The sequence below is a fragment of the Equus asinus genome, chromosome 15 (genome assembly GCF_041296235.1).
Source record: "Equus asinus isolate D_3611 breed Donkey chromosome 15, EquAss-T2T_v2, whole genome shotgun sequence".
Lineage (NCBI taxonomy): Eukaryota > Metazoa > Chordata > Mammalia > Perissodactyla > Equidae > Equus > Equus asinus.
The window spans coordinates 1,094,692-1,121,770 of record NC_091804.1 but is presented as its reverse complement, the minus strand read 5'-3'; the positions used below and the strand labels follow the sequence as shown (position 1 = coordinate 1,121,770).

Here is a 27,079-nt window from a genome sequence, read left to right as displayed (position 1 = left end):
CCGCATGGCCATGGACAGCAGGGCCATGCCCCCCGCCTCTGCCCCCGCCCAGACCCCTGCTTGGGACAAATCCCAGACGTGGCACAGCGATGAAGACACAGAGCCTGTCAAGGAGACACCACCCTGGAGCCCTCGTGTCACAGCCACCGACTGCCAAAGGGTGAGCATCCCAGGACCGGCAGAACATGGGGACGGTCACAAGCAGTCACTGTCTATTGAAGGCCGCCTCCACCACGCACTGCACCCACAGCAGTCCTCTCAACGCATTTCTGAGTAGCCAGGAACCCAAGAGACAGGCCCCAGGAGTTTATGTGGCTTGTCCAGTCACACAAACCCAGACGTCCCTGCCTGAAATCCAGTACAACCCAGCATGACCCACCGAGGGCAGAGCTTCCGCTGGATGGCGTGAAAGTGCGGGTCCTGATTCAGGGAGTCTGCGGTCCAGCCAGCCCCGGGGACGTCCGTGCACCCACAGTCCAGATGGCCCTGGGAGCATAGCGGCTCGGCCATTTCCTTCCTCTCTCCTCTGTAACCCCAAAGCCAGGAGGGTGCATGAACCGCCCTGAAGCTGAGACCATACAGCTTCCTCTATCCCCGCCCTGAGCATTTACGTTGAGGGAGTCCCCAAATCCTCACCACAGCCCTATTAGGGGGAAACTGAGGCACAGAGAGGGTGTCCCCCACCTAAGGTCAACCAGATGTTACAAGGCAGAGCCAGATTTGAACAAACTCAGACCATCTGGCTTCAGAGCCCCTACTCCTACCCACTGGGCGGGGCACGTCCAAGAGCGCTCTGCCAGGGCCCCAGAGCCCTGGGCCAGGGCCTGGCCTTTCTTCTCTTTTGCCAGCTCTGAGCCTAAGATGGGAGGGGGATCAGTCCCTTAGTCAGCAGACACTGCTCTCACTCGATTCCAGTGCAGAAGTCACCCCAAGGGGGCGTTTGGGCTGACAAGCAGATGTCCACCCTCTGAAGCTGCAGTCTGTGTCCAGTTTCCCTGCCCACTCCCCAGGTGGAGATGCCCACGCATCCCAGCAAACAGTCTCCTGCCCGCGGCCACTGGGAGCCGAATCCTGGGCCTGAGAAGCATGCTGTATTGAGAAGGAAACCCAAGTGATGCTGCTTCTGAAAATCTCTGCTAGTATTTTAGTGCAAGGTCTCTTGCATGTGTGTCTCAAGGGTGGAGCGCCGCCCAGGGTTTTGTTCATGGTCTTACTTCTCTTCCTCCTCCCCCAGCAAATAATCGCTGTTTGGAAACTTTTATAAAGGAAGCGGTTGACTTTGTGGCCCATAGATGTGGAGGCGAAGAGCTTCTGGTCAAATGATTCAGCAAGAAACCACCCCCCGCCCCCCATCCCATGCCGAGCCCCAGGGCCGCCATCCCCCGCCCTGCAGGCTCTGGGGGCCTCACGCAGCCATGTGGCCGGCCGGGGCGCTCGCCCTCTGCAGCCTGATCTTGAGCACCACGGGGGACCCATCCCGAGGTAAGAGTCTCTCCTCAGCACCTCCCCCCAGACTTGGGGCTCCGCTGCTCCTGGGCACTGTCGCTGACCTGCCTGGCGGCGGAGGGCAGAGATCCTCTTCCTACCGTGGCTGCCTCTGCCGGAGCAGGCATCCGGGGTCTGGGGGCCACCTGGGGACGAGGGCAACACATTCGGGCATTCTGTTTCCCGTCGCTCCCGGGGTTTGCACGGTGACCTGAGAACAGTCCCTCCCAGGGAGGCTCCCCCACGGCCCCTCGCGGGGAAGTGGCAGTTAGGCGGCTTCTATCTAACTCGTCCCTCCTGCCTGCAGGCTGCTGTCCTGAGACTTGGCTTGAGGGACCCTAAAGATCAGACCCCTTCACCCTTCCTGCCAGGCCAGCGCCGGGGGGAAGGGAAGGAAGGGAGACCTGTCTGTGTGCCAGGAAACTGAGGCACAGCAAGCTTAGGTGACTTGCCGGTGTCACACAGCCAGTGAGAGCCTGCCCCCCACACATGGCCGAATTGGCCATGGATGCTGGTGGAGACTTGGAGGGGCCCCTCGCCACCTCATTCAAGCAACGAGGAATCTGGTGCCCGAGGGCTAAAGTGACCTGCTGAAGACACAGGCCCACTGCCCAGTGAGTGAGGACAGTGCCGGAGTGGCTGGTTTCTGCCCTCCTCCCTCATGGGAAGAGGGCTGGAGCCTGGTCACAGGTGACCAGGTGGAAGGTGACCAGTGACAAGGGGACAGCTCCAGAACCTTTCAGTCCATGGAAGGGGTCACATCCCCTCTTGGTGACACTGCCCCAGTCTCCTGGACCAGCCGGGCCCTCCCCTGTCACACCTGCTCTCTGCCACTGAGCCCCACATGGAGGATCCAGAGTCCACGCTCACACGCAGAGGGCCTTGGGGCACACAGACTCCCCAGACCTAGCTGTGGACCCTGGAGCCACCATGATGAGATGGTGACATCTCATCATCCATGAAATGGGTAGATCACCGCATCCCCCTTGGGCCCTAGAGAGGCTTGACCGCAGTGGCCCACAGAAGCACCCTCTCATGGCCTGGGGTGCTTGGCAGCCTCCCGGCCACCCCTGCTCCTGAGTCTCTGCTGTGCTGGTGGCTCCTGGCTGCACGCCCCTGGCCCGTGCCACACAGATCCCTTCAGAGGCTTCCTCCGCTTGGCAGAGAGGCCTCGGGCCTCGTCTGCAGGACGGGCTCGGAGGACCCTCTGTCTAGTGGTCAGGCAGACGAAGACGCAGCCCAACTGGAATCTGCCCCTGCCATGGCTCCCACAGCCTCTCCCTCGCCTCCTGAGAACAGATTCCAGAACCTTCCCATGGGGGGGGGGCGTGACAGGAACCCCCCAGGGTGGCACCATGTAGGCATCTGGCTTCTCCCCACACCTAGACGCTAACCTGTGCTGACCCTCCCCAGGCAGCTTCTGCCTGAGCCCATCAGAACTTAGGAAATTGCTACATTGGTTTCCTCAGCCCTTTGCCTTCAGTTGAAAATGAAAAGCCCTTCTTTCTCAACCCGACTGTCATTTCTCCTGGGAAGCCCCACTGGCTGCCATGTCACTTTCTGCCCCCTCGCCCCCCGAGCCAAACTTTCAGCATCCCATCTTCTCATTAAGGGACCTCCTGGGCAGGGCCTGGGGTCCAGCAGCCACCACTCTTCCTTTTGCAAGGTGACACTGGACCTGGGCTGCCAGTAGCCAGAGCTAGGAGCGCCTGCCACGCCAGACCACCCACAGCAAGGGAGGGTCCACACCCTGCCTCCTGGGAGGGGCCCTGCAAACTGCTGTAGGCTGCGTCTGCTGTGCAGGCTGCTGACCCACCCTCTGCACTTTGAGATTTCCTTTTTCCAGCGGGGCGTCCCTGAGAGCCCCTCGCTGTAGCCGTATGGTGTATTGGACATTTGGTCATCATCACACTGCTGTTCGTGCGTGTTGTCTCCTGCCTTTTCACCACTGGCCTGTGAGGTCGCCGCCGTCGTCCCCATTTTACACGTGAGCACACGCAGGCTCAGGGAGGCTGAGCGGCACAGCCTGTGGGGGGCAGAGCTGGCATGCAGACTCTGGGCCTGTCCCAGTGGGTTAAGGCCAGGACTAACCAGCCTCCTGTTTGTGCTAGGCGGACACATGTGCCCTCGAAAGGATGGGCCTAACTCATTCCTTGAGCCCCCAGAACACAGCTGGGTGGGTGTGGCCCCATAGAATTAATGGCAACGACCAACTCACTGAATTTTGGTGTTGTATGAGAAGGGCACAGGGCTCAGGGTGGGCAGACAGTGGACCTCTGGGCTTGGTACTTGCCACCCGCCAGCCCGGTCCTTAGGCACAGCCTCCAGACTGAGCCCCAGGAGCCGGGCCAGGGCCCTCCCAGAGGTGGCAGCTCCCGCCCACACCCACGACAAGGGCTCAGAGGACTCCAGCGCTGGTGGGGAAGCTCAAGTGCCACTCTCAGAGGAAACTGCCCCCAGGTGCCACAGGGTGGGGCACCAGCAGGGACTGGCAGTGTTTGGCCCTTACCCTGGCTCCCATCTCGGGATGGCTTCACAAGCTGGGGTTCCCTCCACCTCCTGGGCCACATCTAGAACACTCCTGAAAGAGGAAGGTGGGGGGAAGCGCACCCCCCTTCCATTCCAGATGCAGGAGTTCCCCGGCGGGGCAGGCCGGAGCACAGGAGCTCTGTCTAGAGGGCCTGGTCTTCCCCACAGCTCCGGTCCACGGACACATGCTGTGTCCCACGTTCTGGCGCCTCCTACAGGACGTGCTCGGGACAGCGCGGCCGTGGTTTCTCAGAAAAGTAAATTAAGGGATGTTTACCAAAAACATCGGCTACCGGATTACTGTACCAGCTGCTCTTTGTCAGGAGGTCATTGTCCCACCTCTTGTTCAACAGCTGCCTGTAGGCTGGGTGGTAAACGGAGGGCAGATTCAATTCTCTTAACTCTGCATGGAAACAGTTACCCGCTGCTGCAGCTAACGCTCTGGCCGCTGCCTGTGTCCCCGCTCCAGAGCCGCCCATTCCTGCAGATTTGGTTTAAACTCGTGGATGTTTTCATGCAGCGTGTGGGGCCTGGAAGAGAGGACGTGGGTCAGAGCCCTCGGAGGGGGGCCGCAGAGCCTGGCCCAGGAACCAGGGGCCAGTGTTACAGCTCTGAAGAAGGGGGTCTGGAAGTAGAACAGGAATGGGACAGGATGTTAAGAGTAGAAATCATTTGTGATTAGATGGAAAAGTTACGTTTTTAAGGGAGAGATATCAAAATGTTTCCTTGAAGCTTTGCTCCCCATTCTGATCACCAGGAAGAGGCTGGGAGCCTCGACTTCTCTGAATCGTGGAATGTTGACAGGACTGGGGAGATCCTACAGAAAAGGATGGTCCGGGGAATGCACTTGTGCAGGGCCCGGAGCAGCCGAGGAGCCCCGGGGATCCCCAGGCGTCCTGGTCCCTGCAGCAGGTCTGCTGCTGTTCTCCGGCAGGGTGGGGGGAACTGCCGACGCCCTTCCGTGGCTGATTCCCGGCTACATTTTTGGTCTTAGTGCCCGCTCTGCCGGGCCTGTTGTCTGAGGACAGCAGCGTGCATGGCCCCAGGGAAGGGTCTGCCCGCCGGAACTCAGGGGTGCTCCCTCCAAGTCCTTCAGCATCTTGCTCTGCACTGTGCTGCTCCCCTCTACAGCTACACCTGTGCGTCCTGGGGGTGGCACCTTGGTGGCAGGCAGATCGTACCCTGCTCAGTGCCCAGCGGCTGTCATCCAATCGTCCCTCCAAGTCCCCTGACGCCCGGTCTCTTGCCATCTGAGTCAGGCTGTCAGGACAAGTAAAGAGCAGTTTCTCCCCTAAGAGCAGTAAGGGGGTCCTTTGTGGACAGTCCTGCCTCCGGGGCAGTCTGCAGTGGGGGGCGAATTCCTGCATCTTCTCTCCTTCCTCACAAGCCATCCTGGCCACCCATGTGGTGGCTTGCCCGCCTCCATCTTCTCTGTTCCCAGAGGGCATCACACCAGGCGGCCGTAGACAGGCTGTGTGTGGCTCCCTCCCTCCAGAGGGCTCAGCACCCTGGTGTCTTCTCTCTGGGCTCTCCCGGGAGGCCGGTCTGAGGCAGGCAGGGCGGGAGGGAGTGCCGCTCATGGGCCATGGTTCACCTCTTTCTGAGCCTGCCTGGCCCGGCCCCACCCGGCGTCGTCTCTGTGCAGTTTTTGTTCCTTCTCACACACCTGCTCCTCTACTGATTGCCCTCAGTTCACGTCACCCAGGCGTCACCATGCCACCAGTCTGAGTCACAGAGCCCCCTTGTCTCGCCCCCACACCCAGCCTCCCACTGAGTCCTGCCACTTCTGCCTCCACACTCAGCTCTCACTTCTCACCTAGCTCGACTCCACCGCCTTGTAACTGGTGTCCCCACCCAGCTGCCTCCCTCCCTCAGCTCCCTGTGCGCAGGCCGGTTGGCGTCACTCCTGGAACCTGCCCGCGGGGTCTGTGGGCCTCCCCCCCCAGACTGCCCACAGCACCTACCAACAGACACTTCTGAAATGAGTGACAAAGAGCAGTCTTTGGAATTAGCCAAACCTGAGTTTATACCCGCCTGCACTCCTTTGAGGCCTCAGTTTCCTCACCTGTAGGATGGGCACACACACGCCACCCCTGCAGAGGATGAGAAGAAGCGGGAGCAGAGGGGGCTTCCGAGAACAGCTTGCACTCACCCCGCCCCAGACTTCAGCTGTGGGCACAAACCCCAGATCCTGGCCCCAGAGGACACGAGGCCCCTGCAGGGGCGGGAGGGGCTGGGCAGGGCCCAGCCGTGTGCTCAGCCGCCTGGTCACTTGTTCTCATCCCCTTTGGGATGGCTATTCTTCACATCAGCCTTTCCCTGTTGATTTCTCCTGAGGAACCATCCTAAAAATAGGTTTGACCTTTATACTTTTTTAAAATTAGAAACGGAGCCTTCCTTGTTTGTTTAGAGACCTGCTGATGAGGTTTTACTGACATGAAGGCTACATTTTAGGAAACATATAGTTAAATAAAAATAAACCAACTTCAGTATTTTTCATAACCTTTTTGTAACTTTACCAAAATTGCTTAGGAACTGACATCACATGTTTGAAAGAGACAGTCATCTGAGATTCCCCATAACCCAGTTTCACTTCATTTTTTAAATTCTGTTTAATTCAAGTAAAACTAAATTAATACTTTTTAAAAAAACAAACAGTGGTTACCTTTGAGATATTTAGAAGGATTTTTAATGTTTTTGTTATACTCCTGTATTTTCCAAATTTCCTACCCAAAATAAGTAAGTTTATAATCAGAAAAAGCAATAAATACAATTTTTTTTTTTGTTTGGCACCTGAGCTAACAGCTGTTGCCAATCTTCTTTTTTTATTTACTTTCTTTTTCTCCCCAAAGCCCCCAGTACCTAGTTGTACATTTTTAGTTGTGGGTCCTTCTAGTTGTGGCATGTGAGACGCCGCCTCAGCGTGGCCTGATGAGCGGTGCCATGTCCACGCCCAGGATCTGAACTGGTCAAACCCTGGGCCGCTGAAGCGGAGCGCGAACTTAACCACTCGGCCACGGGGCCAGCCCCGCAATAGACACAATTTTTAACAAAGAGGAGACTAGCCACGTTAGTCCCCAGGGGTCGGGAGGGGAGCCTCCAGTCTCTGACACGGATCTGCTGAAGACTCGATCCCGTCCACAAAGGTGGCTTCCTCCTCAGCTGTTTAGACCGCACTGATGGGCAGTAACCAAGCTGTTTTCCAAAATGTTGTTTGTTAAAACTGAAATCCACACTCAACCTCCTGTCATCAATAAGTGCTGGTCCCAGAGGAGCAGCCTGGGACCCCCCGCGCCCCGACATTAGCATCAGCGTGCTTGGCGCCAGGAGACCTCCCAGCACCACCTGGGGCAGAACCACCTGGGCAGCCTGGGGAAACACAGGTTCCAGGGCTGACTCAGCTCGACCAAGCCGGCTGCTGGCGCTTTCCCTTGTTTCCATCTTCAGAGACCCTGAACGAAGCCTTCAGCCCGACTCCTCTGGGGATGTCGAATGAGGGCTGGATTATTGCAAAGGAGATCCCAGAGTGGGCTGGTGAGGACAGGGTTTCTGGCAGATGCAGACCAGCAGACAGCCTTAACTGTGTGTTGGGAAGGGCCCCAGCGCTGTCCTCTTGTCAGGGGGACAGAGGGCCAGGTTCTTCAGGTGCTGAAGCATGGGGAGCCTCACAAAGGAACCATGACCTTCGTCCTGACGTTCCGCCCTCAGGCCCAGGGGACCAGCTGGGGAAGACCCGTTTGCCAGGTGGTCCCGTTGGTCAGGTGGTGCCAGCCCTCCCCCGATGGCAGCATGCCCCCTAGGGTCACAGGACTTACCGGGACCATGCCCACTCTGCCGACTCCCAGCACGCTTTCCGCTGCACCACCCACAGGGAGAGGAGACCTGTAGGTGGCTGTGCGGTGGACATGCCAGCCAGATGCCCTCCCATCCTGGTTCTCGCACTTGGGGGGCAGGGGGACAGACGTCCAGGTTCTAGGGAGGGCAGACCTCCCACGGGGGTGGAAATGGCCTCCTCTGAGACCCTGCTTCCTAAGCTGATAAGATCTGATGCCCTGGCCAGGCCTTCTTCTCACCCTCTGCTGCAGCTATTCCCACCCAGGCCCCTCCCCGAGAGACTGACCCCACCCTGAGGCCATATGGACAGTCTGTTTCAGAGACCCTGCACCCACCTATAAAGATGTCTCCTCTCTCCCCCTAAGACCCCAACCCCCTGGGGCTCTTGGGTCAGCCCTGACCAGCGGGCCAGAGCAGGCACACAGCACACACAGCGCCATCCTGCTGGGCGTCAATCCTCCTGCAGTTCAGACTTCCTGTGCCCGGCCGAGCCAACCCACCAGCCCTAATTCCCAGCCCCTAATTCCTCTCAGGTCCCTTCTGTCAGTCCCCATGAGGAAGGGACTTCTTGTCCCCAGTGGGACATCCCAGTTCAGCCCCCCCGGGAATAATGCTTCTATTAAAGCTGCGTGCTCTGTGGGTTAGTGCTGTTTTCCTGCCTACCACTTAGATTTCTTCACATCCCGGGGTACCAGCTGGTATCTCAGGCCCCAGAAAGCCCGAATCACCTGCCACCATTATCTTCTCAGACAGCACATGTTACAACCCAAATATACCTGGGTCTCCAGTCTCAGTGGACACTGCCAGTGAGGAGGGGGAGGGGACCCCTGATCTCCTCGCTCTCCGTCCTCTGAGCCCCCGGAAGCCTGTCTGGTTAGCGCTGCTGCTACCACACACCCCAAGTTTCCACTTCCTGCTGCTTCGGCACCTCCACGGGTAGGCGAGCCAAGCCCAGCTTCCCCACTGAACTCGGATGCCTGCACGGCAGCTGCCCCCTGGGGGTACTGTCAAGGGAGGCAGCGTGCACTCTCCAGGGCGGCACAGTTCAGTGGGACCCTCTGCAATGAGGCAGCGTCCCTATCTGCGCCAGAAAGGCTAGAGTGCTGCTGAGGAGCTGAACTTTACCCTCCATTTAACTTACGTAATGTAATAAAATAGCAGACTTGCCACTGCCCGCCTCATGCGACCGCTCAACCCTGGCTCGTCTCTGGCACACTAACGTTTCAGGAGAATCTAGGGGAAATTCTTAGTAAAGGGAAGCAGCTTACAAACCCAAAAACCCTCCTCCTCTCCCCAATTTACTTAGATTTTCCCCAAAACTTTAAACTTTTTGTTACTTGAACATACAAGGAGTCCATGGCCATGGTAGAAAAATTGAGAAACATAGAGAATCCTAAAGTCCAGTCACTCATGAGCCACCAGTCAGAAAAGGCCACCATTCAGTTGTTGCTACACAGATCCTGGGGGCTTTTTATATCCTATGTTCTTTATAATAAAATCCAAAGTGCATATTTGAATGAGCAAACCCCCAAGCTGGGCCCGTCAGGACCCTGGTCTCCTGAGCCCCCGGACGCCTCTGCTCCGTGGCCCAGCGCTCACTCTCGGACCCTCCATCAGGATCTGTGCAGATGGAGCCCTGGGCAGCTCCTACCCTGCCTCCTGCGGCTCTGATGCTCTTGCCTGTTGACTTATGGAATGGAGCCTCTGCATTCTAGAGCCCGCAGGATGAGGAGGACTCGGACAGGGCCTGGCAAGTGCCTGTGAGCAAGCTGGGCGGAACAGTCAGGTTCTTCTTCAGCAAGGGGTCTCGGGGTCGGCCCGGGCTCTGCTTCTGTGGGAGCTGGGAATGGAGGACGTGGAGGGCAGAGGAGGAGGAGGGGGTCCCTGTTCTGCTCGGCTCTGTCAGATGCAACTGTTGGGGGGGAACCCCTCATGTTGCTTCCCCCATCTTTTATCCAAATTTGGGCCTCCTTGGAAAAGGAAGAGCATGGAAAAATGGAAGTCCAGCCAACCCTCTCTTTTCTTTTTTCTTTTTTTTAATTTAATTTTTATGGAGTTAATGATAGGTTACAATCTTGTGAAATTTCATTTGTACATCATTGTTTGTTAGTCGTGTTGTAGGAGCAGCCCTTCACCCTTTGTGCCCACCCCCTACCCCCCCTTTCCCCTGGTAGCCACTAATCTGTTCTCTTTGTCTACATTTTTAAATGTTTCATATGAGTGGAGTCATACAGAGATTGTCCTTCTCTATCTGGCTTATTTCACTTAACATAATTCCCTCAAGCTCCATCCATGTTGTTGCAAATGGGATGGTTTAGTTCTTTTTTATGGCTGAGTAGTATTCCATTGTATATATATACCACATCTTCTTTATCCAATCATCTGTTGATGGGCACTTAGGTTGCTTCCATGACTTGGCTATTGTAAATAATGCTGTGATGAACATAGGGGTGCATGGGACTTTTAGAATTGCTGACTTCAAGCTCTTTGGATAGATACCCAGTAGTGGGATGGCTGGATCATATAGTAGTTCTATTTTTAATTTTTTGAGGAATCTCCATACTGTTTTCCATAGTGGCTGCACCAGTTCGCATTCCCACCAGCAGTGTATGAAGGTTCCTTTTTCTCCACGACCTCTCCAACATTTGTTACTATTAGCTTTAGTTATTTTTATCATTCTAATGGGTGTAAAGTGATATCTTAGTGTAGTTTTGATTTGCATTTCCCTGATGATCAGCGATGATGAACATCTTTTCATGTGCCTATTGGCCATCTGTATATCTTCTTTGGAGAAATGTCTGTTCATGTTTCCTGCCCATTTTTGGGTCGGGTTGTTTGATTTTTTGTTGTTGAGTTGTGTGAGTTCTTTATATATTATGGATATTAAGCCTTGTCAGATGTATGACTTGCAAATATTTTTTTCCCAGTTAGTGGGTTGTTTTTTTGTTTCAATCCTGTTTTCCCTTGCCTTGAAGAAGCTCTTTTGTCTGATGAAGTCCCATTTGTTTATTCTTTCTATTGTTTCCCTTGTCTGAGAAGACATGGTGTCCAAAAAGATCCTTTTAATACTGATGTCAAAGAGTGTACTGCCTACATTTTCTTCTAGAAGCCTTATGGTTTCACATCTAATCTTTAGGCCTTTGATCCATCTTGAGTTTATTTTGGTGAATGGTGAAAAAGAATGGTCAATTTTCATTCTTTTACATGTGGCCTTCCAGTTTTCCCAGCACCATTTTTTGAAAAGACTTTCTTTTCTCCATTGTATGCCCTCAGCTCCCTTGTCAAAGATTAGCTGTCCATAGATGTGTGGTTTTATTTCTGGGCTTTCAATTCTGTTCCATTGATCTGTGCACCTGTTTTTGTACCAGTACCATGCCGTTTTGATTACTGTAGCTTTGTAGTATGTTTTGAAGTCAGGGATTGTGATGCCCCCGTTTTGTTCTTTTTTCTCAGGATTGCTTTAGCAATTCAGGGTCTTTTGTTGCCCCATATGAATTTTAGGATTCTTTGTTCTAATTCTGTAAAGAATGTCATTGGGATTCTGATTGGGATGGCGTTGAATCTGTAGATTGCTTTACGTAGAATGGACATTTTAACTATGTTTATTCTTCCAATCCATGTACATGGAATGTCTTTCCATCTCCTTATGTCGTCATCCAATTCTCTCAGAAAGACCTTGTAATTTTCATTATATAGGTCCTTCACTTCCTTAGTTAAATTTACCCCAAGGTATTTTATTCTTTTTGTTGCGATTGTGAATGGTATTGTATTCTTGAGTTCTTTTTCTGTTGGTTCATTACCAGAGTATAGAAATGCTACTGATTTATGCAAATTGATTTTATACCCTGCAACTTTGCTGTAGTTGTTGATTACTTCTAAAAGTTATACAATGGATTCTTTGAGGTTTTCTATATATAAGATCATGTCGTCTGCAAACAGCGAGAGTTTCACTTCTTACCTCCATATTTAGATTCCTTTTATTCCTTTTTCTTGCCTAATTGCTCTGGCCAAAACCTCCAGTACTATGTTAAATAAGAGTGGTGATAGAGGGCATCCTTGTCTTGTTCCTGTTTTCAGGGAGATGGCACTCTGTTTTTGCCCACTGAGTATGATGTTGGCTGTGGGTCTGTCGTATATGGCCTTTATTATGTTGAGGTAGTTCCCTTCTATGCCCATTTTGTTCAGAGTTTTTTATCATAAATGGCCATTGGATCTTATCAAATGCTTTCTCTGCATCTATTGAGATGATCATGTGGTTTTTATTCCTCAGTTTGTTGATGTGGTGTATCACATTGATTGATTTGCAGATGTTGAACCATCCCTGTGTCCCTGGTATGAATCCCACTTGATCATGATATATGATCCTTTTGATGAATTGCTGAATTCGGGTTGCCAAAATTTTGTTGAGAATTTTTGCATCTATGTTCATCAGTGATATGGGCCTGTAGTTCTCTTTTTCGTGCTGTCCTTGTCAGGCTTTGGTATCAGCGTGATGTTGGCCTCATAGAATGTGTTAGGAAGGGTGCCATCCGTCCTAATTTTTTGGAATAGCTTGAAAAGGATAGGTATTAAATCCTCTCTGAAACTTTGGTAGAATTCCCCAGGAAAGCCATCTGGTCCTGGGGTTTTATTCTTTGGGATGATTTTGATGGCTATTTTAATCTCTTTCCTTGTGATTGGTCTGTTCAAATTGTCTGCTTCTTCTTGAGTGAGCTTTGGGAGATTGTAGGAGTCCAACAATTTATCCATTTCCTCTAGGTTATCCATTTTGTTGGCATAGAGTTTTTTGTAGTATTCTCTTATAATCCGTTGTATTTCTGCAGAGTCTGTTGTTATTTCTCCTCGCTCATTTCTGATTTTGTTTATTTGGGCTTTCTCTCTTTTTTTCTTTGTAAGTCTGGCTAGGGGTTTGTCAATTTTATTTATCTTCTCAAAGAACCAGCTCTTTGTTTCATTGATCCTTTCTACTGCATTTTTTGTTTCAATAGCATTTATTTCTGCTCTGACTTTTATTATTTCTCTCCTTCTGCTGACTTTGAGCTTTGTTTGTTCTTCTTTCTCTAATTCAGTTAGGTGTAGTTTAAGAGTGCTGATTTGGGATTTTTCTTGTTTGTTAAGATGTGCCTGTATTGCGATGAATTTTCCTCTTAATACAGCTTTTGCTGTATCCCATATGAGTTGGTATGGCACGTTATCATTTTCATTTGTCTCCAGGTATTTTTTGATTTCTTCTTTAATTTCTTCAATGATCCATTGCTTGTTCAATAGCGTATTGCTTAGTCTCCACATCCATGTGCCTTTCTCAGCTTTTTTCTTGTAATTAATTTCTAGCCTTATAGCATTATGATTGGAGAAGATACTTGTTATTATTTCAATTTTTTTAAATTTGTAGAGGCTTGCCTTGTTTCCCAACATATGGTCTATCCTTGAGAATGTTCCATGTGCGCTTGAGAAGAATGTGTATTCTCCTGTTTTTGGATGAAGTGTTCTATATATGCCTATTAAGTCCAACTGTTTTAGCTTTTTGTTTAGCTCCACTGTTTCTGTGTTGATTTTCTGTCTGGATGATCTGTCTGTTGATGTGAGTGGGGTGTTGAGGTCCCATACTATTATTGTGTTATTTTTGATATCTTCTTTTAGGTTTGTTAATAGTTGCCTTATGAACTTTGGTGCTCCTTTGTTGGGTGCATAGATATTTATAAGCATTATTTATTCTTGAGGGTGTCCCTTTGATGATTATATATTGGCCCTCTTTGTCTCTCTTTACCTGCCTTATCTTGAAATCTGTTTTGTCTGATATAAGTATTGTGACACCTGCTTTCTTTTGTTTGTTATTAGCTTGGAATATTGTCTTCCATCCCTTCACTCTGAGCCTGTGTTTGTCCTTGGAGCTGAGGTGTGTTTCCTGGAGGCAACAAATTGTTAGATCTTGTTCTTTAATCCATTTTGCCATTCTGTGTCTTTTTATTGGAGAGTTCAATCTGTTTACATTGAGGGTGATTATTGATGCATGAGGGCTTAATGCTGTCATTCTGTCACTCGTTTTCCGGTTTTCCTGCGTTTCCTTTGTTTCTCATCCTGTGTGTTTTAGCCTACCCATTGACTTCTGCAATTTCTTATGCTGGGTTTCTTAGATTTTTTCCTTATTTAGGTTTTGTGTCTCTGTTCTGGTTTTTAGTTTAGTGGCTACCCTGAAGTTTGTATTCAGAATCTCGTGTATAACATAGTCCATTTTCTGGTGGTCTCTTACTTCCTTAGCCTAGACTGATTCAGTCCCTTTCCTCGTCCCCTCCTAAAATATTATTTTCATCTCTTATTCCAACTTGTTTTGTGAGTTTGTGGTTAGAGTGATAAGATTGTCTTTGCTTTGGTTATTTACTTCCCTTTATCCTAACGCTATAGTTGAATATTTGTTATCCTATTCTGATTTTATCTGTCTCCCTACTCTGTGTTTTGTGACCCCTTTCTCCCTTTTTTCTTTTTTCAGGTATGAGACCCTTCCTGAGGATTTCTTGTAGTGGAGGTCTTGTGGCTGCAAAGTCCCTTATCTTTTGTTTGTCTGGAAAAGATTTAATTTCTCCCTCCTATCTGAAGGATATTTTTGCTGGATAGAGGATTCTTGGCTGAAGATTTTTATCCTTTAAACGTTTGACTACGTCATTCCATTCTCTCCTAGCTTGTAAGGTTTCTGTGGAGAAATCTGCTGAAAGTCTGATAGGAGTTCCTTTATAAGTTATTTTCTTCTGCCTTGCTGGCCTGAGTATTCTTTCTTTCTCATTCATTTTTGCCATTTTTACTACTATATGCCTTGCAGTAGGTCTTTTTACATTGACAAATTTAGGAGATCTGAAAGCTTCCTCCAAACACATTTCTCTTTGAATCCCTAGGTTTGGGAAGTTCTCTTCTATAATTTCGTTAAGCACACTTTCTGCTCCATTTTCCTTTTCCACGCCCTCAGGGATTCCGATAATTCTTAAGTTGGATTTTCTCATTGAGTCTGCTGTTTTTTGGAGATTTTCTTCAGTTTTTTTAATTCTTAATTCTCTTTCTTCCTCTGTCTGGAGCCATTCAGCCTATCTTCAATTATGATAATTTGCTCCTCTATGGTGTCTACACGGGCATTCAGGGAATCTGTATTCTGTTTTATCTGATCCATTGTATTTTTCATCTCTAATATTTCTGATTGATTCTTCTTTATAGTTTCAATCTCTTTTGTGAAGTAACTCCAGAACTCGTTGACTTGTTTCTCCATATTTCCCTTTACCTCATTGAGTTTTTTGATGATAGCTACTCTGAACTCATTTTCACTTAGTTTACCTATTTCCAAATCCTCAGGACTTAATTCTGTGCTTTTATTGTTTTCCTTCCGGTCTGGAGCTTTTATTAATTGCTGGATGGTAGAGGAGCGGTTTTTGCGCATGATGCTATTATTTGGTTGCAGTTACAGCCTGTCACCACTAGATGATGGTCAAGAGCTGTGCGTTCTGAGCCCTCTGCCTTCAGCCATTATGGCCGTGTGCACCATGGGTTGGGGGAGAAGGGGCACTTTCTCTCGCGCACAGACCTGGATTCCCAGCAGCTCTCACTTTCTGGTCTCCCGGGGCACTGGCTTGATGGGGCTCCCCCACAGAAAGCTTTCCCTTGTTAGAGGGTTCCCACTGCATGGGTCTGTGGGAGTCCTGGACGATGCCACAGACGTGTGGCCCCTCCCCTGCTCCTTCCCTCACCCAGCAGCGATCCCAGTCTCTAGGGCAGGGAGTGAAGTTCTCTCTTACCCCGTTCCAGCTCCTCTGAGGGTGGCTCCAGCCTCTCTGCCCTCCATTGTTTGGCTGCTGTGGGTCTCTGACGATTGCTGTTATTATGATTTTTTCTTTTTGGTTGGAAAGCAGTTGGTGCTTTTAGTTGTAGTTTGGAGGGGAGAGAGTCCAGGGTGAGCTCACTCCACCATGTCACTGACGTCGCTCCCAAGAGCAACCCTCCCTTTTCTACCAAGTGCCCACTGCATAGTGGAGCTGTGTGAGATAAAGTCACCTGGGCCTGGCGTCTATCTTCAGACTTGTACCCCAAACAGCACAGCAGGAGGCAGCACACGAGGGGCATCAGGTGCTATGGCGCTGCCAGGGTGCAGGGGCCCTCGGGGAGCAGGGGCCCTCTGGTGAGCTGACCCAGAGCCTGGAAGCTGGGTGGATTCTGACAAGAGTCACTGAGATGGAGGACAACAGCAGCCTCCTTAGAAGTAAGAAGGCAGGACGGGCCTTCAGGCACTTCCTCATGGTCCAGTTGGGGACAAGCTGAGTTCAGGTGGGATGGCAGCCTTGAAGGCCAGCTGGGGTGGCTTCTCCTAATGCCCTGAGGCTGCATCCTGTCCAGAGGCTCCACTGCCTGGGATGTGTTCAGGTTTTCTGTAACACATATTGGCAATAACCTTGGGTCCTGAAAGGGGCTGTGTGGGCAGGGATGGGGGGACAGAGACTATATCTTGTCTATCCATCATTGTACCACCCACCACACCTGGTCCTCAGCTTTAAGTATGTGCAACCATGGGTATGCACAACAAAAGTACTGTGGGGGGGTGATGGGTGGGTGAACAGGGTCAGGTGGATAGGCAGGGCTGGATGGGCCCATGGCCACACTGGGAGCAGGGAGGAGAACTGAGCACCAGGCCCAAGGCATGAGGTGTGACACCTGGACCGAGGGCTAACAGCAATGTTCTTGTCCATTTCTGTGTTTGTCTCTCAGATTTTTGTTCCCAGATCCTTAACTCAGATGTGATTCCAGGATCTCCAAAAACAATAAAGACCAACAACCCAGGAGTCCTCAAAGCAGCGAGACACAGCGTTGAAAGGTTCAACAACTGCACAAACGACATCTTCTTGTTCAAGGAGTCCCACATCAGCAGAGCCCTGGTCCAGGTGAGTGTCTGAGTTCTTGCCACCAGCGTCTCAGGGACACCCCTAGGAAGCCAGGCTGCAGTGGCTCCTGTCTTACCAGGGGCTGACCCACCTAGTGTCCTGACCATCTAGAATACAGACCCAGGCCAGGAGGCTGACAGCAGAAGCCACAAATAGCCCATGAGCAGCCAAAACCAGTGTCACCCAGAGAGGAGCAAAAAGGCCTGGAGCCTCTTACTGAAACCACGCTTCTCATGGGCAGAGCCACCAGGCCAATGGCCCACAGCACAACAGGAGTGGGACTGAGGAGGTACTATAGGTGGGGGCTGAAGGCTACCGAAGGGATCAGGGAGCCAGCACACAGGAACCAGAGGATGGTGCTGGGCCCTGGAGCTGGCCCACACACCCCTGTCAGAGCTGCCCGGCCTGCCTCACCTCACCCACCCTGCAGCCCCACAGGACTTATCATTCTGCTCCAGCCCAGCCAGAATGACACACCTGTAAGGTTGCACACAGTGGAAGTCCTCACGCCTTCTCAGTGACCTCTTACAGACGACTTGGCACTCTCCCTCCTAGGGGGATGCTGGAGGGCAGAACAGGCCTTATTGCCTCTGTGCCCTGAGAACACAGGGTCAATGCAAGACACGGGATGCAGAACAGTGAGGAGAAGCTATCAGGAGGTGGCTGCCCAGCGGTATCTGCCATTTGCTAAACCCAGGGACCTGTGCAGCCGTTCAACAGCAAATGTCATGTTCATTGCTGTGGAGGCTGGCTTTCTTGGACAGGACCCACACACTCCCAAGGATGCGCAGTGGAGCACAGAAGGAGGAGAGGCTGTGGTGGCTAATGGCGTTGACACATTCTAAGGGTTACCCCTGGTCACAGGATTACAGGTGATGGTTATAATCTTTATGCTTTTCGGCAATTATAAACTATTTAAGTGCAGTATATTTTTACGACTACAAAAGTGTGTTGTAGAAAGACAGTCTATGTGGGACGGGCTTCTATGGCTTTCCATGGAAATAGCCAAAGTATCATCACACCAAGGGCTCAGCCCCAAGGATGGTGGGGCCTCTGCTCCCAGGCTCTCCCCCTCCTGCAGGAAGGCTGCAAGCGCAAGACGCTCTGTGCCCAACCGACTGCCCAAGGCCTTTATGATGGGGGACAGGAAGTTGTTCCTCAGTGTGGTGTGGGGACAACTTTCCTTCCCTTGGTATTTGATGGGGCTGAGACAAAAAACAGAAATTTTTCTCCATCTCCTCTGAGACCACAAATGAGGAGAATGACCCAGGTTGGTATCACATCCAAATGGAGAAGGGCTATTTTGAAACTAAAAACAAAAACAACAACAAAAAACCCAATATTGCCACCCAGGGCACGGACTGGCAGTCAGCACAGGCCACAGGTGGCTGATAGGGCACGGAGGGGCAGGACTCACCTTTGGCTGGGGGCCAGACAACCCTAGTCTGATGTCCCTCCTGATGGAGAGTTCTGGGCAGGAAGGAGACGTCCTAGGATAGGACACACAGCCCACGTTGTATCCCCAGGACAGAGAGCTGGCACGTGAGCAGGAATGAGAAGATGAATGAATAAGGAAGGGACAGGGAGGGGTCTGGGCTCCAAGCAACGGCTTCCTTCCCAGAGCTCTTGTGCTAAGTTCCGGACATTCCCTCTACACCACTCACTCCCTTTCCAGGGGACAGAGCTGGGCATCTTTACCACCTGCCTTCATGCCACCTCCTGCTGATGGAGGCGCTGCCATCCCTCCTATCCTGGACCAAGTAACCCAGGCCCGGCCCTTGGTTCTCTTTAGATAGTGAAAGGCCTGAAGTACATGCTCAACCTGGAAATCAGCAGAACCATCTGCAAGAAAACCAAGCACCCCAGTCTGGACAACTGTGACTTTCAGACCAATAGCACCTTAAAGCGGGTAAGGAATGGAGTCTGGCTTCCTCAGACTGCCTGCCACCTCCCGGGCCCACCGACTCTCCAGGGCTTTGGGAAGCACCTCCGTCCTCACTTCTCTGCCAGCACAGTTCCACATCTCACTCCTGAGAGGGCCAGGCCTCCCAGCCCCCGTGCAGCACCCACAGATATGGGGGGATGGAGGGGAGTCTCCCCCAGAGAACACCTTGAATGACCCACCCTACGCCCTCATTCCAAGAGGCTCATATCCAAGGAATAAATGCCATGGGTTTGGGCTGGGGGAGGTTAGAGCCAAAAAAGAACTTACATATGTAAGAAATCGTGTATATATATATATATAAGAAATCAAACATGTATATATACACACACACACATACATGCAGGGAGAGAAGTAAATGTGGCAAAATTTAATAATTCATAAATATAGGCAAAAAGTATATATATTCTTGAATTATTCTTTCAGCTTTTCTGTAGGTTTGAAATTTTTCAAAATAAAAACTCAGGGCAGGAAGAGAATTCCTCAGTAAAGAAAATGCATGCACACCCGCACATGCACACATGTGCATGCACGCATGCACACACACACACACACCCATGCCCCACAGGCAGCGCCCTGGAAACTGACTGCAGAGTGCATCAGGAGGATGGCCTGGGGCTGGAGCAGGGGGACCAGCCTCGGTGGGGGAGGGGCAGCATCGGGAGGAGAGCCGGGGGTCGGGGGGGGCTGCTGTGGCAGGCAGGATGGCGCTTAGGTGCCCTTCTTTGTTTCAGACTCTCAGCTGCTACTCTGAAGTCTGGGTCATCCCTTGGCTCCAGAGGCTCGAGGTGCCCGTTCTCCTTTGTCACTGACTTCCTCTCAGCCAGACTGCTGCTGGGACAATCGCGAGACACCTGTGCTCTTTATTGCCCTCAGTCACAGCTCCACTCCGGCTGGCACAGGCCCTCTGGGACTTCAGAAATAGTATCTCACAAGTGAGCAGAATGGAAGTGCCAGGGGTTCACTGCAGAGTAGCTGGGATGGAAGACACTGCCCCATGGCTAGATTAAATCGCATTTTCTTCTAAACTTAATTAATTTCATCGATGCTGTACACCTGATTCAGGGTCTGAACATACAGGACTGAGTCCTCCGATGGGAATTATTCAGGTTCTCACCCCCTGAGGGAGCCCCCGCCTCGATTACCCCATGGTGCCAGGCTCGTTGATGAAAGCCCAGAGATCCGTCCTTAGTGGGAATCATTCCAGCCCTGGGCAGGGGACCACGTCTGCTGTAGAGCATCTTGACCTTTCGTGGATGAATAGAGCTATGAATAAATACGAATAAAGAACTGGCCATCTCAAAGCAGTGGCTGTGGCTGTACTTGTTAAAGGGGAGTCAGGGGGTGAGGTGAGCATTGTGAGGAGTCCGCCTCCCTGGTGCTCTGGCGAGTCTAAGTCACTTCCATAATGCCCCAGGAGGCTTTCCAGCCATTAGCTGCTGGCTAAAATGTACTGGAGACCAAGGCAGCCAGAAACAGGCCAGCCTGTCTCCACGTCATGAGCCGGCAGGGCCAGCAGCACTCCACCTCAGGGGGCACTCACCCTCCAGCTGTGCCTTCTTCTGATTGGGGGCCATCCACCCAAGTTCTCTCTGCTGCCTCAGAGGCCCAGCATATGGGCAGGTGGGATGGGACAGAGTGCTGGGACCACTGCCCACAGCCCCACCCAGGAGAGGGAGCATGCCCCCAAAACCCAGCCAGCAGAGGGAGCACCCCCCACAGCCCCACTAGGAGAGGAAGCACCCACCACAGGCCCACCAGGAGAGGGAGCACCCCCCACAGCCCCACCAGGAGAGGGAGCACCCCCCACAGCCCCACCAGGAGAGGGAGCACCCCTCACAGTTCCACCAGGAGAGGGAGGACCCCTCACAGCCCTACCCAAGAGAGGGAGCACCCCTCAGCCCCACCAGGAGAGGTAGCACCCCCCACAGCCCCACTAGGAGAGGGAGCACCCCCACAGCCCCACCAGGAGAGGAAGCAGCACCTCCCACAGACCCACCCAGGAGAGGAAGCACCTCCCACAGCCCCATCAGGAGAGGAAGTACCCCCCACAGCCCCACCAGGAAGGGAGAACAAGGTTAGGGATGGACATCCTGTGCTGGGAATGCCGGAGAAAGAAGAGACTGTGAGCCTGAAGGCACAGGGGTCCCTGGGAGACAGTGTCTGCACTTGTTTGGAAGCAGTGCAAGGCTGGACCACAGAGGAGAAGCCCAGGAGTTTGCCATGGCCAGAGTCCCTGAGGCTTCACTCAGAGATGAGCCCAGACACACTGCACCAGTAAGCCCAGTGCAAACCCAAGGGACACTCGCTTTGCGCTTCTTCTTGGGACGCAAATAATCCACAACCAATCTATAAATCAAAATTGGGGTGAGTTTATTCTGAGCTGAAATGTGAGGATCATATAGCCTGGGAGAGTCCTTCCACAAAGGAACGGAGCACTCCAAAGAAGTGGGGTGTACAGGGTGGTTATATACCCTTAAAGAGGATGTTTCACATATGACTGAAACGTCCCTCTTACAAGAGTCACAAGATTGCCCTGTCGACAGGGCACAGCGATTGATGGACACAGCAGGAGGCAAGTCTGTTGTCTTGAGCTGGGCGGTCACAGGTGAGCCCAGCAATCAGTTCCTAGTCTAAGGAGAGATGCTTATCCTTAATGAAATGCCAATGTGGAAAGGGGGAGTTGCACTTTTATCTTAAGGGCATTTGTTCTTGTCACAGGAAATGTTTAAAGCAGATACACAATGCATGTTCAACGGCCACATCAGGTCCTTTTGGAAAAACAGGCCGAATTAGATCTATACCAAATGGCTTCCTCATATACTCCAATATATCCTATTGCTTGCCATTTCTATTTGTCATTCCTCTCCAGGTCCTCTTCAGACTATGGATTAGTACAAAATATGTTGTCGCCTTTAAAAAATATGGACCCAATAATTCACAGGAAACAGAAAATCTGCATTAAATATGTAAGGCAATTTAGCATGCTGTCATAAACTTAGTCAATGTAAACAACCAAAATGAATTACCATTGGCGTCCTTCCGTAATGAGAGTAACTGTGATTCCAAACCCTCATTCATTTTTGCTGCCTTGACTTGCCTCCTTCTGGACATTTAATTCAGTGACAGCGGTGGCAACTATGCCACAAGACATTTAATTTATTCGCTGGTTCTGAAGGCCCCTAAAGGCAATCTTTTCATAACCATAAACGAGTTCCCTCAGCGCTGCTGACCCCCTACATTAACAAGATGGCAGGCACACCTGGAGGGACAGAGCTTCCGAGCTGGACCGGGCCTTGGACACAGCTGCATGGGGTCTGCGTGACTTACGCAAGATGATGCAGCAAGAGAAGGGGAGGCCCCCACGCCCTGAGCTCCAATCGCCCCCGTTTATGAAATACTTGGGCCTCCAGGCTCCACCCCCACCCTGGCCTCACAGGCAGAGGTCAGAAACGAGAATGAAAGCTCAGGCAGGTGTGCGGAGAGCTGCATTTGAACTTCCCCTTTGCCCAGCCGGGAGCCAGGGCTAACCTTCCCTCCAGGAGGGAGGGAAGAGGAAGCCTCAAATCTTCATCTCAGAACTCTCAGGTTTCAATACCTACCGATAGCCACAATTTTCAAAACATCATTTGGGGCCAGGCCTTTATCCCTTCCTATACAGTAAACAAAGAGAAGTCTTCTAACTAAGGCAAACTAGCCACTGCAGATGCCAGCTGGCCGTGTGGCCCCCAACCTCAGGCTTCTGCAAACTACGTGGGGCCCTCACGGGAGCTCTACTTTATAACCCAGTCATCATCTTATTATTCCCGGTCTGTTTTATGGGTTATACCTCACAGAAGAAAAGGCTTGTCCTCAACTCCAGCTAGTGACACCAGGAGGAAAGGGGCCGGCCAGTGAGCCGGTGTGGGGCTCCCCTGATTTTTGGAAGCCTGCAGCTGGCATACCTTTGCCCTCTGCAGAGACGTATCTACCAACCAAACTACCACGGACATTTGTTTCAGCTGACCGGAGAGCGGGCTCCGTGGCACAGCGCCCACTTGACTGGCCAACTCCATCAGCTTGTCACATCAACGTGACTTTGACTGCCGTGAAGACTGTTCTCTCCAGACTCGGCACCCCAAGGCCCACCTGAGAGCGAAAAGCCAGAAAGCCAGGCGGTAGGTCCAAATGGAAGAGACAAAACACCCACGTGGAGATGGAGTAATTCACCTCAGATAACGGATGTCAATCAGCGATGACCTAAGTCCCGTTATACCTAACCAATTTTACCTGTTTTGTTTTGTTCTCCCCAAAGCCCCAGTGCATGGTTGTATATTCTAGTTGTAAATCCTCCTAGGTCTATGTCAGCTGCCGCCACAGCATGGCAACTCACAGACGGGTGGTGTGGTTCCACGACCGGGAAAGGAACCTGGGCCACCAAGCTGTGAGAGCGCCGAACTTTAACCACTAGGCCATCAGGGCTGGCTCGCAATTTTACCTGTTTTTGAAAACTGACCAGCTTTACTCATACTCAGAAGGAATGATTCTGACAGAGGGAAGCTGTGCCATCATCTAATGTCTTTGTCACTGAGAAAATGTAAAGTTAAGTACCCAGGATTCTAAGATATACCAGAACTATGACCAAAAAGAAACACTTTTGTTCAAGATCTCCAACTAACCAAAATCAGTTAAAATTCTAACAGCCAGTCCTGCCCTAGTGTTTGAGAACTTTCCCCCAGCCATGGCCCTCCACACCTGCTCACCAGCTATACGCACACTCTCAGGGATCAGCTCTACTGCCCCCTGCTCCTGACGCCTGCCCAGCCTAGCCCCTTCTAGGCTGCTATGGGCCCAGGCTGTGATGAATGTCCCACCAGCCCACAGGTGCCCCCTGTGAAGCTGTAAACCACGCTGATGCCCAGGCCACTCCAGACACCTGGGCATCCTAGAGGACTCTGATGTCCAGCCAAGGTCTAACCCCTGGGCTGGGCAGGGGCCACCACAGAGTCAGGTCCTGGGAACGCCAGCCTGCCCCCTCCTCGTGTCCCAACCTCCCCAGCAGATTCTGCAGTCACAGCATGGGCTCTGGATCAGCTGTGACTCTGGCCAAGTCACTTCCCCCTAGCCTCAGTTCCCATGTGTAAAACGACGCCATATCCCCTTGCATCATTAAAAGGTCACTGTACATGAAAAACTTTCAAAACTATAGACCTCTCTGCAGGTGTATGTTGATGATAAAAATCTTAAAATGGGACCTCTGTCTTATAAAAGGCAATAACTGAATTCTGATGGGGTTTATGTAATAATAAAGAAGCACACAATGAATGAATCACTTGATTTAATTTTAAAAGCATGTTAGTAATTCACATTAGAGCAAATCTGTTTTATGTCTACAACAAAGGCATATGACACATTTAAACCTAATGAGGCTATATTTTGTACCTCACCATGGCAAATTACCACAGGAAATGACTTTGAGACAGAAAGTCAACATCTGAGTCAAAATCAAGACTCCTTTGTTGAAAACTGTGAAAAGCAATCTACCAGCTTCTTTGCATCGGTAAAAATTAAGCACTAAAAGCAAAGCCCTCTGTTCTGAATCAAGAAGTCAACTTATACAGGCTCAGCACATTTAAATTACTTTTTACAGCAGAATGACCAGGTTTTACCTTATTATTCCTGTATACTCAATATATGGGGTGCACCATTATCTATTAAAAAGTATTTAATAATCACGACTCAATTTCTTTCCTATAAAGTCATGTAAACAATATTAAGTCATTCATCTGAGACAACACAAGTTGCATCAACTAGACAGAAGCCCATGTAACTCTGGTTTGCCTGCTGCACACAAAGCCAGTCCTGAGTAGCCATCAGATCCTGACTCCTCCCCTAAAATGAGGCCGGAGCCACACATGTCGGGGTGCCTGCTGCTGGGAAAGGGAGCAAAGGGGTTGCGGCCGGCCAGCCAGTGCAACAAGTCACAAATGGTTCAGATTTTACCAAGGCTGTCAATCCTCTTCGAATTTTAATATCATTACCAATTTAAAAACTTGTCTTTGTCAAGTTGTTAAAAACAATTCCAGACACAATCTCTTGTGCATTCTCATAGACACCCAGGAAAGAAAGGAAGCAATATTAGCCCCATTTTGTAGGTTGGAAAACAGGAGAGCGGCGTGTATCACTCTGCCCAAGTGATTCAGCGCTGGGAGACACACAGTGTGGAGGCGCGCAAAGGGGAGGCACACAGTGGGAGGCATGCAGGGGAGGGGTCAGGGGAGGGACCTGAGCAAATGAGAGGAACTGCTCCTCCCTAAAACAAGATCCCCACCAAAACAATCCCTGGGTCAACACTTGATGGAATCAAATTTCAGTCACTGTTAAAATAATTATATTACAGTAGAGAACACCTCCCAAGCAACACCATCAAAAAAGGTTAATCAGCAGAAAAATCAATTTAATCATCATTATTACATGGGTCTCCCTGACAAAATTAGGACAGTGTGTAGACATACTCGTCAGGATACACAGCAACTTCAGGCTTGTGACAGTCGAGCAAAGATGACATTAACACGTACACTATTCACATCTCTGGATCGAGATGTGAGGAACAAGGGTGTGTAAACAGGACTTCCTAAACGCACCCCTGCGGTGCCCAGCCACTGGACCCATCACTGCGTGTGGTGGGTTGTGCACAGAGAGAAACCCAGTGAGTCCTCAGAATCGACATGCTCTTCCTGTGCAATTACTGAGGTCCTTGCCTTTAAAAGCTGATGGAGACTGGGGAGTCTTGAAAGCCCTCTGGTAGGGAGGGAGGTTGGGGGGTGGGAGCTATGGAAGGGCGGGCCCAGGCACCAAGGGCTGTGGCCTGACCTGTGCAACTCTAGAGAATAGGGTCCCAAGGTCTTCACCTGCGCAGCTCCACCCACTGGCCTCAACGCACTTCTGCACTGAGCTCTCCTCGTCCTTCCCATGTCCCTCCCCCAAAGAAAGGTCCCTCATTTTATAGTCAAGACATGAAGCTGGCAGGACAGAGGCAATGGCAGAAACAAGACCCCCGGACAGTGCACCTGCTACTCGATCCCCAAACCCTGAGGCCCGCTAGAGGGCATGAAGTCTCCTGAGTCCTAGAGAATTGCTCTACTTAGACAGTTTAAGAGAACACGGCTTTACATGGACTTATCTTTCCTAGGCAGATGCTATGCTGCCCTAAAAGCAAAGTGACACCCAGGTGAGGGGCGTCCTGCCGGGGCCCACACATCTGTGACATCACATACTTCCAGGACCGGCAGGAGCAGGAGGACAGGGCAGTGTCCATGGTGCCTCCTGGACCAGGTGTGGTGCCCCCTGTGCAGCAGGCACAGCTGCAGCTGGGGCTGCTATACAGACTGGAGGCTGAGTCTGCAGAGGAAGGGGGACCTGAAGGAGCCCAGGTACAGGTGCCCGTCCTGCTCGTGCACTTCGCTGAGGTAGGAAACCACCTGCCCGTCGGGGTCATGCAGGCTTCTCCGAAAGGCCCCGCTGTCGCTGAGTTCTAGGACGAGGCTGTACCGCGGCACAAACTTCATCACTGTCTCCTGACTAAACAGCTGGAAGGCAAGCACAGTGCAAGAAGAATTTACCTCGTGACTAAGAGAATGCTGTGAGCAGATCCAACCTATTAAAAACAAGACGACAGGCCCAAAAAGGAATCGCTTACGCTAAGCCCCACGTCACCAAACCAAGTCTGAACTACAGTTCTGGCTCTCCCAAAATGGAATCTTAAACCAGTCAGTCAGGAGCTGCTTGATCAGCGTTAGACAGGTGACCTGCCTGAGAGACCTCTGCCAGCCCCTAAAGGAGAAGGACCTGCAATCTCCAACCCTCTTTTTCGCCTGGACTAACTTCCTCGTTCCTGCTCCCTTCTGCCTATAAAGCCTTTCGCCTTGTAGGGCTCTTCACAGCTCCTTTCTATCTGCTGGATTGGATGCTGCCCAATTCATGAGTCACTGAACAAAGTCAATAAGCTCTTTGACATTTACTCAGTTGACTTTTATTTTTAAAGACCCCACAGCCCTTCATCACTTAGTAAGGGCCCAGCTCCTCCAGTGACAGGGAAGCCACACAGGGCAGAGTCAGGTTAAACCAGCTCTCCGCTCCCAGTACACAGGGCCTGCCCCACAGCAGGCCTCCCCACCCCCACCCACGTAAACCAGGCCAGGGAGCCTCCTGTCACTTGCACCCAAAGAGGCAAGGCTACTCCAGCACAAGGACAGCAGCTACCTAACAGTCCTTGTGACAACGCCCCCCCGACCTGCAACACAGGCACCTCTCTGGATGACCTAGCTGAAGCACAAATCACAAGTGAGGAAGGCACAGCACTGAAGGCAAGGCCTAGAGTGACATCAAGCCCAGAATG

General features: G+C 51.2%; 2 protein-coding genes and 1 long non-coding RNA gene across 9 annotated transcripts in view; 1 reads left to right on the top strand and 2 right to left on the bottom strand.

The window, feature by feature from the left end:
* LOC139040290 (uncharacterized) overlaps positions 1-8,618 on the bottom strand; it is a 31,935-nt gene extending 23,317 nt beyond the window's left edge. For 5 of the 6 annotated variants that reach the window (XR_011494506.1, XR_011494503.1, XR_011494504.1 and 2 more), the window contains exons 1-2: positions 6,080-8,618; positions 4,292-4,544 (exon numbers count right to left, since the gene is read on the bottom strand). This is a non-coding gene — a long non-coding RNA (uncharacterized lncRNA). The remainder of the gene's footprint in view (positions 1-4,291; positions 4,545-6,079) is intronic. The other variant, XR_011494507.1, reaches the window with a different exon arrangement.
* CST7 (cystatin F) lies at positions 69-20,006 on the top strand. 2 transcript variants are annotated; one of them, XM_044748523.2, is made up of 4 exons: positions 69-1,482; positions 16,627-16,760; positions 18,553-18,669; positions 19,437-20,006. In XM_044748523.2, exons 1-4 carry the CDS (start codon positions 1,293-1,295, stop codon positions 19,512-19,514), a joined length of 519 nt encoding a protein of 172 aa, XP_044604458.2. In that variant the 5' UTR covers positions 69-1,292; the 3' UTR covers positions 19,515-20,006. The 2 variants fall into 2 exon arrangements, with proteins under 2 accessions (XP_044604458.2, XP_014713459.2); XM_014857973.3 differs by having other exon boundaries at positions 82-1,482; positions 16,588-16,760.
* A 3,996-nt stretch (positions 20,007-24,002) lies between these two features.
* Positions 24,003-27,079, bottom strand: part of APMAP (adipocyte plasma membrane associated protein) — a 30,605-nt gene continuing 27,528 nt past the window's right edge. Inside the window, exon 9 of the mRNA XM_014857972.3 lies at positions 24,003-26,270. Coding sequence (XP_014713458.1) covers positions 26,061-26,270 — 210 coding nt within the window. The 3' untranslated portion in view covers positions 24,003-26,060. The remainder of the gene's footprint in view (positions 26,271-27,079) is intronic.

Excerpts from the sequence above, each read along its gene's own strand:
- CST7 (XM_014857973.3), top strand. The coding sequence starts at position 1,293 with ATGTGGAGGCGAAGAGCTTCTGGTCAAATGATTCAGCAAGAAACCACC. Across the intron at positions 1,483-16,587 it reads CACGGGGGACCCATCCCGAG|ATTTTTGTTCCCAGATCCTT; the intron begins GTAAGAGTCTCT and ends TTTGTCTCTCAG. Across the intron at positions 16,761-18,552 it reads TCAGCAGAGCCCTGGTCCAG|ATAGTGAAAGGCCTGAAGTA; the intron begins GTGAGTGTCTGA and ends GGTTCTCTTTAG.